Below are 19799 nucleotides of genomic sequence, written 5' to 3'. Positions count from 1 at the left end.
TTAAATCCATATTCAAATTTAAAATCCTTCTCATCACATACCAGATCTTGATTAATCAGGCTGCATCTTATCTTAATGACCGCATCACCCAATTAGAGCACTTTGCTCTCACACTGCAGGCTTGCTTGTGGTTCCTAGAGTATTTAAAAGTAGAGCCTGAGGCAGAGCATTCCGCTTTCAGACCCCTCTCCCATATCCCGCTTCTAGTTTGGATTCAGGAGACAGAAATCGCCTCTACTTTTAAGTTTAGGCTTAAAACTGTCCTTTTTTGACAAAACTTTTATTTGGGGCTGGATCGGGCGACCCTGAATCCTCCCTTAGTTATGATGCAATAGGTCTGGGCTGCTGGGGGATTCCCATGACGCATTGAGTGTTTCATCTGGAGTCGCCTATGCTGTCTTTTTTTCCGCTCCTCTCGTCATTTAACAGAACAGGTCTATTTTAACTTTGCAAAGTTCCTATTTAAGAAGCAATTTTGGTTCTGGGTCCTCCCCAACTCCTGAAAGTGAGTAAGGGAAATGAAGAGGCAAAAACTATCCCTAAAGCTCCCTGCAGTTTTCCAAGAAAACCCCAAAACACTAAACAAGGCAAACAGTACAACACTGTATGTTCAAGGAAGAAGTATTTCCCATGTTTTGATCCAACAGGAAATGTGCTTTGGTTCTCTTTCAAATGCTTGCTACACATACTCAACCCGAGGAAGCTCCCTGAAGCAGCAGGGTCACCTGCTGGTTCTTGAAACCATAATCTGATCAGTTTTACTCTTCTTGGAACCACAATTTAAGAAATGAACATCATGCTGTAGTAAAGAATACTTAAAACTAAGGACCGAAACGATAAATTCACCAGGAAAAGGATTTACTGAGATCGCAAATCAAGGGAGAAGTAGGGTGATTCAACTCACAGACCCTTAAACGCCACAGAGGAGGAATACTAGGATAAACCCTGCTGCATCAGATCAATATGTTTGACCGATTAGGCCCACGGAAGCTCTCTCCTATTAATAGCAGTGGCGTTGAAACCTCATTACAGCTCCTGAGGGAGGAGCAGCTCTGTATCGGCCCATGACTGGCGCAGAGAGCACAGGCACGCCATAGGTCTAAGATTCCTATTACCGCTTCCACGTTGAGTGCTGCCTTCAGGCATCCTTCGGAAATTCAACAAAATGTTTCCAAGGGCAAAAAGAGATTCTAAACTCCTCATGGTGTTTTCTTAACTTAACAGGACTTTAGTCTGTTTGCGCCTGTCTGTATATTTTTACTTATTTTGATATCCTGTTAATTAAGTAAATAACCTGTCACCAGTTGGAACTTTACAGATTTGCATTAAACAACCCTAAAACCGGTTAAACAAACTTTCATCTCTATTGGTTTTTGTTCCGATTTAAGTCTCAAGCCCCTCAAAAAACTCCTAAAAACAGGAGGGGAGGAACATTATTACAAACATTATTTATGTGCTGATTAATTATCCACTTAAATTGTCGTTAAAATAGCCGAATTCGATTATTATGTATCGGTAGGCCTGAATGGCGGATTAAGCGAAATTGCATATTTTCCCAGCTGTCAGTGAAGGCATCTTTAATCACAACTGGAGAGAGGCGCTTGTGTCACAGCGTCACCGGTAATATTTCATCGGGGGCTGGAGGGTATTATGAGCAGAAGAAATCCCGCTGAGTTATGATGGTTTGTGAGCAGCTCAAAGGGTGAGAGGCTCGTCACGTGTGTGGTGGTGTTTTTAGATTAGATTTAGCCTTTAGTTAAGTGTCTTCTTCTTCTTCTTCCTTTTTTAAAAACTCCCAGAGTATATTTTACCTCCCCGGTAGATTTAGAAGCTCTTTGGCAGTTCCAGGATAATGACCCTGGTGTGTTTTAATTTTCTGGACTGAGTAGCGAGACATGTGCAGCAGATAGACTGCATCTCGTCACTCCAAAAAGTAGCCGACGGCCGATCAGCAGCCGAGACAGTCGGGACTGTCCATTTATTCTAAAGGCAGAAACCCCCAGAGCAAGAAGGAGCAACATGTTTGAATCCACGGGAATCCCTCTCATCGCACTGGATATCGCGTGTCTTATCCTGGGTATGTAAATCAAATTCTGTCCCAACCTGAAGACATCTTTTAAACTGTTTATTCATCGGCTACCAATATCTAACAAAAAAGTTTGTTTCGTAGTATTTGTTTTTACATCAAACTGAATTTAAAGGAGTGATCTGTCAGAGAGACGTTAGATAAAGTTGATGTCAAAGCAAATCTATTCAAATGGTATGGATATATATTATGTAAATGCTCATGGGAAGGCTTGAGGTTTAGGTAACCTGGCAGGAAGATGGAAAAAGGGCGATAACGTCCCACCCTGTTTGTGTTTCCCGAGCAAAGCCGTATTTTTAGCCCACTGTTTGAAATGTAATCATAGCACAGAGCCTGGTGCACGTCTGCGAAAGGGATCCGACAGTGTTGAGGTAATCATGCAATAAAAGACAATGACTGGAGTTTTAGTGATAGCTGTAAAAGCCTTGAACCTTGTATCTGGGACACTCACTTCAGTTTGATAGTTGCCGTGTTTGATAAGGACAGATACAGGCAGACACTCAAGCCCTTCCCTGTGATTACAAGGCACTCCTGCTTCACTGCTTAGTCAGGGTCTTGTGGTTGACTGTGCAATGCTGAGTCGTACATCTCATTGCTTGTTTTGTTTTGGAGCTGGCACCAGTCAGACTGGAAAAACTGAGTCTCTGATTTTTACCCTGTTTTTAATTCTTAAACAGAACTTATAATTGAAAGAAATGTTGAAATCCATTTATTTACGTGAAATAAGTTTAATACCTGCATTTAAGGTGTACTGCTGTAAAAGTATCCATGCAAAACAGTAACAATACTGGATGCATCATTGTATAAGCAGCATTTGAATGCTGTGTTAAAAGTAGGACTGAACAACTCTGTGCACTGATTACAGATTTTTTTATTTTTTTTTTTACAGTTATCAAACAAACAGATGTACAGTGTTCATCTCTGAAATAACATATAGCGTATTATGGTCATACTTCGATAAGGTGCATGTGTGTATATATAGTCTTATATATCTAGACTACATGCAGGCCTGTGAAAAACTAACTACACCCTTGCTGCTTCCTAGGAATTAAGATGGTAAGTAGCGGCCTTGTGCTGCTAGTGAAATGCACTTGATTAATTGCTCATCAGCAAGTGTGAGCATATCTTTAAAAGCAGAAGTTTTGTCATTCTGCTGCTCTGGAGCAATCAGCTGTATGTAGACACATTGCTCAAGTCTTGGAGTGAAGTGGAGCTTCTGACAAATTCACCTTTATGTCAAACTGTGAAAATTCTCCCAAAATCCAAGAGCTTAGACTCTTAGACTCTCCAGGTCCAATTTAGCATGTTAAGCTCTAAAGTTCACGATGGTGGGGATGCCAGTTTAGCTGACTGGTTGAGCAGGGGACCATATGGCCAGGGGACCATATAAATCCCTGACAAAGATTAAGATGTTTGTACTAACTAACCAAAATGAAAACAAAACAGTACACTTTTAAACTGTACTGTACTTTTGAACAGATTTCAACCTGATGTCAACAAAGAAGACAGAAAATGAACAAACTAGTTAATGAACTGGTTCCTTATTTTATTGTTTGATCTGCGTAATTAAAATTTCTGCACGATTATACCTCATATGTCCTGAACAGTAAGTTCAAGTTTATTCAGGATTTCAGAACGATTTACTTTGTGCTTCAGTGACTCTATATTTGGTCATTTAGCCTAAAAGCATTAATACCAATGATTCCTCAGTCTTCATGTTTGGAAATATACCTGTTATTGCAATACTGTTTTCAGTTTAGCCAAGAGACGGTGCAGTTTTGTAATGTCTAAAGAAGCCACAGGGGAAGGGAAGGGCACAAGTCAGAGCACGTTTCATATGTTATGGTGTTCTCTGTACAGATTAACATGATGGGTTCAGTGTTTAACGCTAAACATGTGACTTACGTGCCAATAAAAATTGTCTTCCTGCTGTATATTCACAGATTTGCCTGGTTACTTTTTGAAAAAATGTTTTTGCAGTAATTCAAGGCCTCAGGCAGTTAATTATGAAATAGTATGCCCTTTTTGGGAGGAGTACAAAGGGAAATCTCACAATGAAGAAGTGTTGAAAGTGTCTCTTCGAGAAGAAAGATTTTCTGTGTGATCCAGACAGATCATGTTTCCTGTGTCTGAATCATCACACTTTTTAAAGCATTGTATAGCAGCAGCATTGCAAATATTAATGACATAAGATGAGCTGAAACCTGAAATTGTTCCATTTGCTCCATTTTATTTTTAGTTGGGCTTCCATTTTTTATCCTTACCCCGAAACACAGCCCTTTCAAACGGGGTTTCTTCTGTAACGATGAGTCCATCAGGTACCCGCTCAAAGAGGACACCATATCCTACCAGCTGCTGGGAGGAGTCATGATCCCCTTCACACTGATTGTAGTAAGTCAGGAGTATTCTTCTACAACCAAAGCCTCTTATTTTGCCTTTGGTCAACATGTGTGACTATTTTTTCCCCCCACTTTGGATCTTTTTCCTCAGATCGTATGTGGAGAGTGCCTTTCTGTTTACCTGTCACGCGTCAGGAACCAGTCTTTGGGGACCAAGTATATTTCATGTCTTTACAAAGCTGTGGGGAGCTACGTGTTTGGAGCTGCTGCCAGCCAGTCTCTGACGGACATAGCCAAATACTCCATTGGTCGTTTGAGGCCAAACTTCCTGGCTGTATGCAACCCAGTGTGGGATCGTATCAACTGCAAAGCTGGTGGATACATCGTGAACTTCACCTGCAGCGGGGATGAATTTCTGGTGGATGAAGCCAGGTAAAGATCCTGAGCACAAACCAAATGAAACATATTTGATTTAATGTGGTGTGATTGTTGCAGTGGATTTGCCCTATAATTTTTTGTACTGTTTAGCATTTGCTGTTTACAAATGAGATATGAAATACACCCACATTAATAATAATTACTGTGTACAACAGCCTCTCCGTGAATCGCTACCTTATCGTGGTGGAGGGGTTTGTGTGTCCCAGGGATCCCAGGGGCTATGTTGTCTGGGGGCTTTTGCCCCCTGGTAGGGTCTCCCATGGCAAATTGGTCCTGGGTGAGGGACCAGACAAGAGCGATTCAGACGACCCTTATGAGAAAAACATCGAGGGAACAGTTTACCCTGCCCAGGAGCGGAGGCCCTGGCGGACTGAAAGGCCCGGGGAGGGTGCCCGAGGGCGAGCGTCTGGTGGCTGGGCATCTCCGAAAACGTTAGAGCACTTTTGCAATTATGTGATGTCTGGATAAATCGAGCAGATATTTGAAGTTTACACAGCACCATTCTCGCATGAAAATATCTTAAAGGTTTATTTTGTGCCCCAGAAAGGGTAATATTTCAAACTCCGCCACTCTGTGTTCCTCCGCCACTGCCTCGTTTGAGTTTTGGACGAAATGGATTCTGGGATATTGCATTTTGTCATTTCGAGCTGATTGGAGACCAGAACAGCCAATCAGATTTTTTTGCATCCAAGTCTGTGATTGGCTGGTTTTGTGGCACAAATATAATGGTGTACAGAAAGAGTTGAGCGCACACGGGCAGAAATGTTGAGAGCGTGAGCAAAACATTGCGAGCAAGCGCAAATACAAAAACTGAGCAAGAGGGGCTGCTAGTGTGTGTGTGTGTGTGTGTGTGTGTGTGTGTGTGTGTGTGTGTGTGGATAATAGCAAACATGGAAATACTTTTTTTTTTTTTTTTACACGCAGCAATGAATTTTGTTCACTCAAATTCAGCTTTTCTTCGCTCAAAATAAATTTCTCCTCAAAATACAACACTTGCACCTGCAAACTTTTTTTTTTTTTTACGTGCACTCAAATTTTTTTTTAGGTGCGCTCAGAATAGTGGCACAAAAATAACGCCATACATTGCCGAAGCTGCTGCATTGAGCTGTGGCTGCAAGGTGGTTGGTGCCTGTCGTGGTGGTAATCCCCGAACCAAATGGTGGACACCAGAGGTGAAGGGAGCCACCAGGCTGAAGAAGGAGTCCTATCGGGCTTGGTTAGCCTTTGGGACTTTGGAGGCAGCTGACAGGTACCGACAGGCCAAGCGGAATGCGGCTCGGGCAGTGGCTGAAGCAAAAACTCGAGTGTGGTAGGAGTTCGGAGAGACCATGGAAAAAGACTTTCGGACTGTCTCAAAGAGATTCTGGCAGGTGTCTCAGGAGGGGAAAGTGGTGCTCTACCTGCACTGTGTATAGTGCTGGCGGAGCACTGCTGACTTTGTCGGACGGTGGAAGGAATACTTGAGGACCTTCTTAATGCCACTGACACGTCTTCCGAGGAGGAAGCAGAGTCTGGGGATGACGGGGATGACCCGCCAATTTCTGGGGGCGAGGTCACTGAGGCAGTTAAACAACTCCTTGTTGGCAGAGCCCCTAGTGTGGATGAGGTCCGCCCCGAGTTCCTGAAGGCTCTGGACATTGTAGGGCTGTGCCTGGGGAACACGCCTCTACAATGTTATGTGGAGATCAGGGGCAGTACCCCTGGACTGGCAGACCGGGGTGGTGGTCCCCATCTTTAAGAAGGGGGACCGGAGGGTGTGTTCCAACTATAGGGGGATCACTCCTCAGCCTCCCCGGGAAAGTCTATGCCAGGGTGCTGGAAAGGACAGTTTGTCCACTAGTTGAACCTCAGATACAGGAGGAACAATGCAGTTTTCGTCCTGGTCGTGGAACACTGCACCAGCTCTTTATCCTCTCAAGGATACTTGAGGGTGCATGGGAGTTTGCCCAACCAGTCTACATGTATTTTGTGGACTTGGAGAAGGCATTCGGCCGTGTCCCTCGGGGTGTCCTGTGGGAGGTGCTGCGGGAGTATGGGGTGTCTGGCCCATTGCTACGGCCCATTCGATCCCTGTACAACCGTTGCAAGAGCTCGGTTCACATTGCCGGCAATAAGTCGGACTCGTTTCCGGTGGGTGATGGGCTCCGCCAGGGCTGCCCTTTGTCACAGATTCTGTTCATAATTTTTATGGACAGGATTTCTAGGCGCAGCCAAGTAGCGGAGGGCTTTCACTTCGGTGGCCTCAGAAATCATCTCTGCTCTTTGCGGATGATGTGGTTCTGTTGGCTTCATCGGGTGAGGGCCTCCAGCTCGCACTGGAACGGTTCGCAGCCGAGTGTGAAGCGGCGGGAATGAGGATCAGCACCTCCAAATCTGAGGCCATGGTTCTCAGCCGGAAAAGGGTGGAGTGCCCACTCCGGGTCGGGGATGAGTTCCTGCCCCAAGTGGAAGAGTTCAAGTATCTCGGGGTCTTGTTTGCGAGTGATGGGAGAAGGGAGCCGGAGATCGACAGACTGGTGCTGCAGCCACAGTGATGCGGACGCTGCACCAGTCCGTCGTGGTGAAGAGGGAGCTGAGTGTAAAAGCAAAGTTCTCAATTTACCGGTCGATCTACGTCCCTACCCTCACCTATGGCCACGAGCTGTGTGTTGTGACCGAAAGAACGAGATCGCGGATACAAGCGGCAGAAATGAGCTTCCTCCGAAGGGTGGCTGGCCTCTCCCTTAGAGATAGGGTAAGAAGCTCAGCCATCCGGGAGGGGCTCAGAGTAGAGCCGCTGCTGCTCCGCATCGAAAGGAGCCAGCTGAGGTGGTTCGGGCATCTGACAAGGATGCCTCCTGGGTGAGGTGTTCCGAGCATGTCCCACCGGGAGGAGGCCCCGGGACAGACCCAGGACACGCTGGAGAGATTATCTCTCGGCTGGCCTGGGAACGCCTTGGTGTTTCCCCCGGATAAGCTGGAGGAGGTGCCTGGGGAGAGGGAGGTCTGGGCTTCTCTGCTTAGGCTGCTGCCCCCGCGACCCGGCCCCGGATAAAGCGGAAGAAGATGGATGGATGGTGTACAACAGGACAGTTTTAGACACTGATTATGACAGAAGGACTTAAACATAAAAGGCTGATTTTTTTTTTTTCTTTTTCTTCTTCTAAATTTCAATTTCTCGTTTATTTATTGTAGACTGTCCTTCTACTCTGGTCATTCATCCTTCTCTATGTACTGCATGCTGTTCCTTGTTGTAAGTATATATTGTCTTTAATACAAACTGATTTGTTGCTTTGTTAAAGAGGAGATACTAAAATCTTTGGTATTTGCTCTCTTGCTACTGTAGCTATACATTCAAGCCCGGCTGAGGTCACAATGGGCGAGGCTTTTGCGTCCCACCATTCAGTTTTTCCTGATTGCTACTGCAGTGTATGTGGGTCTATCTCGGGTGTCCGATTACAAACATCACTGGAGTGATGTGCTCGCTGGCCTTCTGCAGGGCGGTATAGTGGCTGTTCTAACAGTAAGTTTCATGTTATTATTCTTTTTTTAAATACAGTTCTAGTACAGTTACAATACTAGAGTACTAACTTTCTCACGTTTCCTGCAGGTTTTCTGTGTCGCAAACTTCTTTTCACAACCAGTGGAGCCAGTGGTGACACAGGAGGAAGAAGCCTCACATGCCAGTTTACAGGACAACCCTTCCAATGGGAACCACTATGGCAGCACTGACTGAACATGAGGCCCAACAGACAGTACAGTGTGGGGACCTCTATCCTTTAAATCCATGGAACTGAAGACTTTGTTTTAAATCGCTGTCCGTTTTTTGTGTGCATGTCTTGAACACGTTTTGCCACCATGCAGTAGCCATTGCAACAGCCTGCAGGCTTTAGCTGCTACCTAGTGTAGCCATGAAACTTTGGTCACAGGAAGAAAATGCACTACAGAGGATGAGACTTGCATCGCAAAAGAAGCATGACTTCCTGGCGAGTTTTAGTTAAATCCAACATAATGCTGTTTATTATGCAGCCGTAAAACAAAACACAGCATGTTGGGTTTAAGTTATTTTTATGTTTTAATTTACAGTGTGAGCTTCTGGAAATGTGGTTACTCTTGCGTATTGGTTTAATGCTACCATCATGAATGAATGGAATTCCTTTTGCCCAGAATATAAAGAGTGTCTGTGTGTGCACTGCAAGCAGGCGTTTAGAGGCCTGAAACCTGTGAATAAGAAAACCAAGACTGCCCTTAAAATAGAGTGAACTGAGAAATCTTGTGCTCATCTTATGTTTATTTTTGCCTTAGAGTTTTGCTGCTACCTGCTGTTAAGTAATTTCCCCGATATAATTTAATCTATGTAAAATACAGTTTATTGACTTTTTTTTTGTTTCTTTTATAGATTGTATAAATTGCTATGTTTCTGTCCACTTAAGCTTTTAAAAGTACCGTTTCCAATACTGGGAAGAAATGAGACAAATAATAAAGAAAATGTCATTTTGCTACTTTGAATCAAAGAAAATAAGCTAATCCTTTTATGCCTTATCTGTTCATAAATACAGAGTAGATATAATACAAGTAACTAGTGACTTGTGAATTTATTTATTTATTTTACAAAAGTAGACTAATTTGCTGCTGCAGAGTAGCTAATTTAATATCTTGGGAAAATAAAAGGACTGAAAAAGAGGGAAGGAATAGAGTGATGATGATTTGGAAAATTAGAATCCGCACTAAAACCTAAAAGTTATTAATACAAAACACTGGCTTGGCTTGTCATTTAGTTTAGGTGACCTTTTAAACATCAAGTATGCAAATGCAGAGGATTTTATCAAAGGATACTTGTTTTCCAAGTGATGTTATGGATATGTGGATATATATATAGGGTAAACACCAGTAAGCATGCTAACAGGCAGACTATCACTACACATTTGTCACCCGTGGTTGCAAATGACTGAGGTAAGAATGTTCTTTAGAGTTGAAATCCCATCAACCTGATTTAATTACCTGCATGCTAGCTAGTTCTTTAGCACTCAGTAATAGCAGTAGAACACACAAAAATCAGCTCAGATGTACTAAAGTTGTTTAATTTTGGTTTGTGATCCTAAATAGGGTAAATCACCTCATTTATGCACTTGCTAATAGTTAAAGAAATAGTTAAAGTATTATCTTAATCTCAATGCAAAAGCAGCTACAGTATGTTTGCATCATAAGGACATTTGTGATTCTTTGTGGTGAACTAAAAACATTTCTAAATGAAGATGAAAGCAGGAGAGGTCTCTGCTGGAAGTAAGGTCAAAGTGGACAACAAATTAAAATGTGCTTCCACCCGTCCATTAGTTATAGACTAGACTAGTTAATAGTTAATTATCAAATTACACAAAAGAGTTGTGGCTAACTGGAGTTTTAACGTATTAACACACTCTGTGTGGTGGTTAACACATTTACCTTACATGCAAAAGAGACTTAGAGCCTTTAATTGTCATTGTGCAGTTTCTTGCACAGCGAAATTGGGTAGCTGGACCACAAAGGTGCAAAAGTAAGAATTAGAGAAACCAATATACAACAAGGGGGAAAAATAAGTAAAATAAAATAAAAAGCAATGTATATGTATACATTTATTTGAGTGAAACTATATACATGGTGTATGTGTAAGAAACATTGAAACAGAAACATTGTGGGTCTGTATACAAGGGCAGTTATATAATATAATAAATAAGGGTGGAGGGGCTATGGTCATTTAGGGTGGAGATGGTAGTTCTACTGGGACCAAAATATTGCACATACCAAGGATATTGCACATGAGCCAAAAATATTGCACAGAGTATGGAAAGAACTCCAGTTCAAGACCCGTTGGACACACAAACCCACCCTCAGGTGGACACGAGCTGGTGTGATTCTAATACCAGTCCCAAGCCCAGATGGCAGGGCTGTGTCAGGAAAGAGTTGTGACATAAAATCTGTGCCAAATCAAACATGTGGATCCATTTCCTGTGGTGCTCTGTTAGGGAAACAAGAAAGCAGCCAAAAGTAACTGAGTAGCTTTGCAGGATTCACAGTTCAAACTGATCTTTATTCCTTGCCCTGTGTTTACCCCCTGTCTAAAAAAGCCATTTTAGCATCTCTACCTTATAGACAGCTTTGTTTTCCTCACTTGCTTCCCCTCTCAAACAGAAGGTTTGAGATGCATTAGCCCCCCAGCGCAACCAAGCAGCTTAGTTATCTGAAAATATAAATTCTATGACTACAAATTATCACAAAAAGTTTAAATAAAAAAAACAAACCTGCTGCTAATGGTCCAATAAAGTAATTTGAACAAAGCTCTGTCAACTTGTTTAATCTCTAAGTGGTGGATCCAGCACACCAAAGGTAACTCACACCAAAGTTTCTCTAAAAGGATCACTGATAGTGTCTCTGGTTATATAGTAACTACCATGGAACTCTGCCAGCCAGGGTTATGGAATAACCACTGCTGGTTGGAGAAGTCTATATTAGCTTTCATTTCCAAGTATGACAGAATGGGTAGATGACATAAACAAACCTACATACTAACCTGACCTCAAATCAGTCTCATAGGCTGTTAATGCAGTCTAATAACTACATTTTGTACAAAGATCAGTCTCTAACTTCCACTTAGAGACAAACTTCCTCCTTCCTGAATGTCTAAAATCACCTCACGTGCAAATGTACAGTTTCAATTCCTGTTAAAGACTCGGTAATTCCCACATAATTTTGGATATTCATAAACAGTAACATACACATGGTGGCAGTTTTGAGGAATGTGATGATATGAAAAATTCAGAGACAGCTGACTATTGTTGCTCGTTTGACTAAACTCCTAACCCCACAGAGCAAATTTGATTTAGGGGCACACTGCTCCTTTGTGCACACTGGAGACACACTTTGCTTTCTAGGTGGACTATGATTTGGTGTTTCACAGTTTTGGCATGTAGGACTGCTAAAGGATAATAAGTAGTAATAGTAGTAATACTATTATATATAGATAGTTCAAGTGTATCTGGTGATTAAAAGCTTCACATTTGACCAATTAGGTTGCCTAAAATTTATTTTAAGATGACCAGATGACCATGTTTATTTGGGACAGCACTGCATTTTTATTTTCCCAGTGCATGTGGAGGGAAAGCTTGTTATTATAATCAAATTAAGGTTAGCCTGTCTAATGCTATGCCAATCAGGGAAGTTACCAAAAAGACACAAGCTTTGCAGATTATGGTGAATATGACGGAAACTATGACACATAAAAGGATGCAGCAGTATGTAGTAATGATAAAATATGTGTGTGTCATATTCGGCTAAAACTTGCTACAATTGTTAGATATAGCTCAAAAAAGGTATGCCAAGCAATGGATGTATCCCTACTGAAACCCAAAGACTGTCACTAGAGATAGACTATTGCATGAGACCAAACTTCAGCTTCCTATTGTTCTTATTATATTTCCTTTACAATGGTAATGGAAAAGTTGCATTCAAATAAAATATACTTGTCTACTGCCCAGCATTGTTGACATGTCCCACTTTGTCTCAGACAAACACTGGATTTGTCCTACATTTAGTTTGTTGAGATCTGGTCACCCTAATCTCTCTTGTCATACTGACATCAACAATAGCGCTTATTGAAAGCATCTCCATTCACTCTCTGTCACATGTCTCACTATATCTTGCCAGGCAGTGATGCTGTTGGAGGAACAAGCGACTCAGAGCACAATGTGAAATGGCAACTTTTTAAGAGCGGTCAGTGAAAAAAAGATGATATTATGTAAGTTAAAAAATTCCGGAGAATTTATTTATGTGGATAAGGAAAAAAAAAAACAAGCTAAGAAAAAAAAACTACAGAAAATGAAGGAATAATGAAAGCCAACGTTGTGATAAACTTTGGTTCTTGATGTGGTAACCAAAAGAGAACAAAGTTCTTAATTGCAAAAAATGTACTTTTTGTCCAATGTTGTTCCTGTTTAATAAGAAGAGACAAACAGAGAAGTGTGGAAGAGAAACACAGCTGCTCAGGAGAGGAAGAGAAAAATGCAGCTTATCAGCAGTAGATTTGCAGTGGTATGTCAGGAAAGACATCTATGAATGAGAAATGGTATGCGGTAGTTTGTATTCACGTTAGCACTTTTTAACTTTCCCATCAGCTGCAAAATTTAACTCACTTCCAGAAATGGTGGCACGCTGTATAAAATGTAAATAAAAAACAGAATGCAATGATTTTCGAGGATCATAAACCCATATTTTATTTGCAATAGAACCTAGAAAAATGTTTAAACTGAGAAAATGTAACATTTTAAAGGAAAAATAAGGCCACTTTGAATTTGATGGCAGCAACATGTCTCAAAAAAGTTGCGACAGGACTGTGTTTACCCTTCATAGCATCACCTCTTCTTTTAACAACAGTCCAGAAATGTCTGGAAACTTAGAAGACCAGCTGCTGGACTTTTGGGAGAAGAAAGCTGTCCCATTCCTGTGTGACACAGGATTCTAGCTGCTCAACAGTCCTGGGTTCTTTGTCATATTTTTGTTTCATGCTGCATCACATGTTGTCAACTGATAACATACTGGGACTGCAGGCAAACCAGTTTAGCCTGTTAAGCCTGCCTACAGTTCTACAGTGAAGCCCTGCTGCTAGAGTATGCAGTTTAGCATTGTCTTGGTAAAAGATGCAAATAAAACAACATCATCTGGATGGGTCCATATATTGCTCTACCTGTACATATTTTCAGCATCGATAGGGGAAAGCACTAATTGTGTGGGACAGTGCTGAGAGTTGTTCAAATCTAACTTAACAATTAAAATGGCACATCTTACTGAATTGTTTTTTAACACATAAATAGGGATATCTGGTCACTCTGATACCATCAGAGATGCAGCTTTTTTGGAAAGTTGATAAGCTGGATGGTGACTCGTTGCTTCAGTTTAGATGTGGCGTCCATGTTTTCCAAAATGAATTTTATTATTTTTTTTCCACCTGATCAGTTTTCCAGTTTGCCTCAGTCCATTTTAAATAGGCTTTGGCCCAGAAAAAATGGCGGTGTTCTGGATGTTCAAATATGGGTACTTCTTTGTACAGAAGATCTTTAACCTGCATTTGTGGATGGCATGGAGAACTGACACGGAGTTCTTGAAGGATTCCTGAGCCCATGCAGTGATTTCCATGACAGAATCATGGCTTTTTAATGCAGTTCTGTCTGAGCACCTGAAGGTCACAGACATCCAACACTGATTTTTGACCTTGTCCATTGCCTACATAGATTTCTCCATATTCTCAGAGCCCTTTGATGATATTAAATGATGTAATTGTAAATGATGAGATAGTAAAAGTCTTCACTCTTCCTCTCTAAGATGCTTTTTTTAAAATACCCAATATTACACTAGGTAGTACTGACCTGCTAACAGTTAACCTAATTAGCTGTGAAATGTTCCTTCTACTATATCACTTACTTTTTCAGCCTTGTGTCCCAACTTTCTTCAGATGTGTTAGTAATGTGTTAGTTTAAACACTTGTTTCATATTTTACAGTGAATAAAATTTGGTTTATGAGATACACGAATCATTGCATTCTGTTTTAATTTACATCATAAACTGATCTTGTAATTTCTAACAATTCTTTTGTACTCCAGGTCAACAATGCCAACAGTTAAGATCTAGTGGTAAACCACCTCTTAGCCTCATTAGCAGCAGTATTTAAGATTTTATGGCCACCTGCTGGACATGAAGAGAAACCTATGTAGATTTACCACTTTTCATTTCTCCCACTGACATAGCTTGTTAAGAAAAAGCATAGCTAGAAGGCACTGCCTTTTGTGAGGAACTTTCATTTCAAAGAATAAGTCAATACACAATGAAACATTTTGTTGTTGCAGCTCCTTTAAGTAGTCATTCATTGAGATTTAAAAACTGCATAAATACACGTTGAGCTGTAAAAATGCAGTATTGATTTAAGCCAGGCAGACAAACATTGTCTCTTCAATCTCTCAACATAAGACAGTACTCAGGGATCTGATTCATGACAGCGTCACTGAATTTATTTAAGCATTTTCCCCCTACAGTTGAGAAACTGGGCTTACATTTCCCTCCAAGTTCTGAAACCAGCAGAGAAAATCATTTAAGTCAATCTATACTCATTTATCAGCCCCTTTTAATATGATGCTCCTATGAAGAACGACTTACAGTAAACAGCATTCATGAATTCATTATGTGCAGTATCACCCTCTCCATTTCAATATATTTAAATAGATTTATTCAAAACATGTTTGCTTTTGTTCTCGTCAAACTGAAAACTGTTTAGAGGGAACCAACTTGAACTCCAAACTGACCAAACAATCAGAAGAGTTTTACACCACCGCAGGGTTGTAAAATTTTATTTGGACAAATCTGTACATGGAGGTTTTGGCCTTCAGTGTGTTCACATATATACGCAGAATGGGGACACAGACAGTTAGCTCACTGAAGATCAATCGAAGTGCTATTACTCAAAACTGGACAGGAAGTTCAGTACAATCTGCTTCAGTTTAGCATCTGATGCTTCTGAGATCTTGCCGTCAGCCCTGAAACAAAAAACGGATGAGGTCAGATTGAGCAATTTTGGTTTTTAAAGGCTCAAACATACAGATTTGTTTTTCTTCTCACTTGATGTTGGAAAGCAGGTCCTGGTGCTGGCTCAAAATGTGTTGCAAGAAAGCCTTCTCGAATTTTGTGATCTTGCTCGGCTCCATCTTGTCCAGGTGACCCCTGACACCAGCATAGATGACTGCTACCTGCTCCTCAATGGCCATGGGAGCTGGAAGAACCATTAAAGACAGTTAGTTGCACTGTACAATACCCTGAGGATTTCTAGAGAAATAAAAATAATAGTAACTCACAGTACTGGCCCTGCTTCAGCAGTTCAGTGAGTCTGACACCCCTGTTAAGGAGCTGCTGGGTGGCAGCATCCAAGTCAGAGCCGAACTGGGCGAAGGCAGCCACCTCACGGTACTGGGCCAACTCCAGCTTCATGGTTCCAGCCACCTATAAAGTTAGGAAAATATGAAATGAGAGAGAACCTAAGATTTTAGCCCTGCGGCTGAATTATATGCAATTTTTATTCTTGAATACATTTAAAAAGGAGGTCAGCCAGATGTTACCTGCTTCATGGCTCTAGTCTGGGCAGCAGAGCCTACTCTGGACACAGACAGACCCACATTGATAGCTGGGCGGATACCCTTGTAGAACAGCTCAGTCTCCAGGAAGATCTAAAGGGGGGGGGGGGCATGGAGAAGTCAGAGGTGCAATACAAAACATGAACAGATAAACATCAGCTCCAAACACTTTTCAAACAAACCTGTCCGTCTGTGATGGAAATGACGTTGGTGGGGATGTAGGCGGACACGTCACCGGCCTGAGTCTCAATGACAGGCAGGGCGGTGAGGGAGCCACCACCGAAATTGTCGTTCATCTTGGCAGCTCTCTCCAGCAGACGGGAGTGCAGGTAGAACACGTCACCTGGGTAGGCCTCACGACCAGGGGGACGGCGGAGCAGCAGGGACATCTGACGGTAGGCAACAGCCTGTGGGAGAAAGAAAATTATTCAATTTGAGAATAATAGTGACATTTGCACAACATACTAAACTTTAGTGATGAATAAAGTTTGCAGATTCATCTGCAAATCCTCACCTGTTTGGACAGATCATCATAGATGATCAGGGCATGCTTGCCGTTGTCTCTGAAGTACTCTCCCATGGAGCAGCCAGAGTATGGAGCCAGGTACTGCAGCGGAGCAGCATCAGAGGCAGTGGCAGAGACCACGATTGTGTACTTCATGGCATCGGCATCAGTCAGCCTCTTCACCAGCTGAGCCACAGTAGACCTCTTCTGTCCAATGGCAACATAGATGCAGTACAGCTTCTTCTTCTCATCAGTTCCGTCATTGAAGCGTTTCTGGTTGATGATTGTGTCGATGGCAATGGCAGTTTTGCTGGAATGTGGAATATTGAACTTAAAAAAAATATTCCACTCATCTACAGCTCTCCCATCAAGACCAAACCACTGTTAAAACCCATCTGTGAATTTTGATAATTACCCAGTCTGTCTGTCACCAATGATCAGCTCACGCTGGCCTCTGCCAATGGGCACCAGACTGTCCACAGCCTTGATTCCAGTCTGCATGGGCTCCCTCACAGAGATACGGGGGATGATACCTGGGGCCTTCAGACCCACACGCCTACGGACCTTGGAGCCCAAAGGACCCTGAGAGAGTGAGAGAGAGAATGTCAATTTAAGGCAAACTTCAACATCAAAATGGTTGCAAGTACTATAATGGTGGGAAATAAAAGTCATGTTGCGATGACTGCCATTTAATTACTGAACTAGTCATGAATAGGTAGAAAAACAAAAAGAACCAAACAAAAAAACCCCAAAAACAACAGGCAAGATTTCGTCACTGGTCCAAATAACTCATGTGGATGCTTACTAATGAGAGACAAGGTCATTTATGAAAACTTAAACTGGCAATTTTGCTGATTAATAGGTAATCTAGCTGCTCTACAAGATAATGTCTGGTGATGAGTTCTTTAAAAAGGCCCTAGTTAATCAACTTGAATGTCACAATCCAAAACAAAAAATTATTTTTTAAAGGTTTTTAAATTACCTTCCCATCGATGGCATTTCCCAGAGCATCCACTACACGGCCAAGCAGCTCCTCTCCCACAGGAACATCCACAATGGCACCGGTCCTCTTCACGATGTCGCCCTCCTTGATCAGCTTGTCATTACCGAACACCACAACACCAACGTTGTCAGGCTCCAAGTTCAGAGACATGCCCTGGAGGATAATAAATATGGTTTCTTGAAAAAAAACATAACATCACTGAATTGAAACTGTTAGCATTTTTTAGTTTCACAATTTTGTTCAACAAGACAAACCCACGGTGCGCTCCTCTTTAACCATTTTTATATATAAAAGATATGCAGGTTGGAGAGAAACCTTGTGCCTTTGGACTTACTTTCAGGCCAGAGGAAAATTCCACCATCTCTTCTGCCTGGACATTCCTCAGTCCATACACTCTGGCAATACCGTCACCAATAGACAGCACACGCCCTGTCTCCTCCAGGTCTGCAGAGGTGTCAGCTCCCAGGATCTTCTCCTCCAGGATGGAGGACACCTCGGCTGTGCCTGTGAAAAACAAAATGTCAAAAAATAAATACAACTGGATGTTAAAATGATTGGAAAAGCTTTCCCCAATAATCTATTGAAACACTTAGAAGTAGAGGAACAGTTGAGAAACAGTTGTGAAACCTCATGGTTTTATGCTGCAAAAAAGGATTAATTTTGTTACCTCAATGTGCTTTTATCAAAAAAAAAAAAACCCAAAGAAAGAAAATATGCATGGTTTAAATTTCTAAATGACATAATTAGAATGAAGAGTTATGTGGGTCTCAAACACCAAACACTGATGATGCCTTTTCTAAGATAAGGTGTTCTTAGACGTACACACAGGGATTACACAGCAGTTTCACCGGCATAGCAGAACCAATTATTTTAATAAGTCGCCTTTATGAGATGCCCTGCATTGTACAGGATGAAGTTTCTGGTCTGTTGTTTTTGACTTTCTCACCCGTCTTCTGCAGCCATGGTCTGTGTGTGTGGAGGTGGTTGACCCCAACGCAGGCGGCCGGAATAGTCTTTGACACCTGGATTCAATAACAAGCACTTCATTAAAAGTTGAGCGCAAATGAAAGTTAAGAGACATTTAAATAAGGATTACAACTGCGCTTCTTGCAGTGAGGCAAATGTAAGTTTGTGCAGCGGAGAGGAGTTGCGCTGTCAGGCTTTCTGACCTTCAAAGCGTGGCTGAATGAGCTGTTAGCTGACAGCTAGCATTAGCTTGAGTGCTACATTTAGTGCTACAGGACGAAATCAGTCACTTCACAAGGGCAACATTAAAAACACGATTAAACATCCAATTTCAAGACTTTTAGCATCGATTATTAACTAGGACTTATTAGAAGGGTATTCGTAAGCCGGTGACAGGTTAGCTAGCGGCCTGCGGCATTAACGTTACCCTTCACGCCCATAAATGCTCGCACGGATATTAAATAAACTTACTGCAATATTCTTAATAAATGCAACTTGCTTGATTAAAGTACTTACGAATCCAGCCCTTCTAGGCAGGGTTCTGGCCAAAGCTGCTGCAACTCTAACGGATAGCATTTTCTCGGGTTGCTAATGACCTGTCCTCAACTGTTAGCAGCTCCGACCTGCCTGTGAGTGAATGTAATGGCTGAATGAACTCTTCTTCTATTAAAGCGACTCTGGTCCTGGTTCCCACTTTAATACTCATCGGTGCCCCCTACTGACGCGGAAATTATACGTTGCACAAAATAAAAACGTTATTTTGTGCAAACCAACTTAACTTAAATGAAAATGGCAAAAAGAAAAAAAAAAGATGTACAACTAAACTGTGGGTGCTTTGCACCAACTGTGCCAAAATGAAATATAAATAGTAGACAGCAGGAATAAATAGTAAACAGGAGAAATCTAAACAAGTAAGAGGGACGTATAAAAAACAAGAGAAATATAAAGCATAACAGCAAGGCACAACTAACAAAACAGACTGGGATTTGGTACATTGCTGTTCTGAATTTAGTGCATTTATATGCATATATATTTTCGATGCATGTGAAGATAATCCTCTCTTTTAATTTAATGCCTTTAAATAACCAGTCAAAAGCAGTTCCCAGTATAAAAGTAGATAATGCTTTACTTTAGTTGATCTTTGGTTCTACCACATCCCAAAAGTGTTCTAGTGGAGTTAGATCTGGTGAATGTGGAGACCATTTGAGTACAATGAAAGCTCCTGTTGATAACAGCCATCAGAAGAACTTCTATTCTCCAAGTTTGGTTGTAAAAGAGGTTATGTGAGTTACTGTTGCCTTCCTATAATCTCAAAGCAGCCAGAACATAGTCCCCT

At 41.7% G+C, this 19799-nt stretch overlaps 2 protein-coding genes across 2 annotated transcripts; one reads left to right on the top strand and one right to left on the bottom strand.

Moving 5' to 3' along the window:
- The first annotated feature begins 1584 nt into the window (after window positions 1–1584).
- On the top strand, window positions 1585–9356 carry LOC102289757 (phospholipid phosphatase 1). Its single transcript, XM_042219510.1, has 6 exons — window positions 1585–2077; window positions 4326–4477; window positions 4577–4857; window positions 8038–8095; window positions 8189–8365; window positions 8453–9356. The coding sequence occupies exons 1-6, from the start codon at window positions 2020–2022 to the stop codon at window positions 8576–8578; spliced, it is 852 nt and encodes a 283-aa protein (XP_042075444.1). The 5' UTR covers window positions 1585–2019; the 3' UTR covers window positions 8579–9356.
- Window positions 9357–14849: 5493 nt separating this feature from the next.
- Window positions 14850–19150, bottom strand: LOC102289459 (ATP synthase subunit alpha, mitochondrial). Its single transcript, XM_005919054.2, has 11 exons — window positions 18980–19150; window positions 18444–18519; window positions 17832–18001; window positions 17477–17650; window positions 16910–17076; window positions 16504–16804; window positions 16172–16396; window positions 15975–16082; window positions 15714–15858; window positions 15481–15631; window positions 14850–15398 (listed from the first exon to the last, which is right to left on the bottom strand). Exons 1-11 carry the CDS (start codon window positions 19037–19039, stop codon window positions 15320–15322), a joined length of 1656 nt encoding a protein of 551 aa, XP_005919116.1. The 5' UTR covers window positions 19040–19150; the 3' UTR covers window positions 14850–15319.
- Between the last annotated feature and the right edge of the window lie 649 nt (window positions 19151–19799).

The sequence above is a fragment of the Haplochromis burtoni genome, unplaced genomic scaffold, assembly GCF_018398535.1.
Source record: "Haplochromis burtoni strain Fernald_Lab_line unplaced genomic scaffold, NCSU_Asbu1 Contig_34, whole genome shotgun sequence".
NCBI classification, from domain to species: Eukaryota; Metazoa; Chordata; class Actinopteri; order Cichliformes; family Cichlidae; genus Haplochromis; species Haplochromis burtoni.
The sequence above is the reverse complement of the archived record's forward strand: the minus strand, read 5'-3'. Positions and strand labels throughout refer to the sequence as shown.

Excerpts from the sequence above, each read along its gene's own strand:
- LOC102289757 (XM_042219510.1), top strand. The coding sequence starts at position 2,020 with ATGTTTGAATCCACGGGAATCCCTCTCATCGCACTGGATATCGCGTGT. Across the intron at positions 4,478-4,576 it reads TCCCCTTCACACTGATTGTA|ATCGTATGTGGAGAGTGCCT; the intron begins GTAAGTCAGGAG and ends CTTTTTCCTCAG. Across the intron at positions 8,366-8,452 it reads GTATAGTGGCTGTTCTAACA|GTTTTCTGTGTCGCAAACTT; the intron begins GTAAGTTTCATG and ends CGTTTCCTGCAG.
- LOC102289459 (XM_005919054.2), bottom strand. The coding sequence starts at position 19,039 with ATGCTATCCGTTAGAGTTGCAGCAGCTTTGGCCAGAACCCTGCCTAGA. Across the intron at positions 17,651-17,831 it reads AATTTTCCTCTGGCCTGAAA|GGCATGTCTCTGAACTTGGA; the intron begins GTAAGTCCAAAG and ends ATTATCCTCCAG. Across the intron at positions 16,083-16,171 it reads TTTCCATCACAGACGGACAG|ATCTTCCTGGAGACTGAGCT; the intron begins GTTTGTTTGAAA and ends CCCCCCCTTTAG.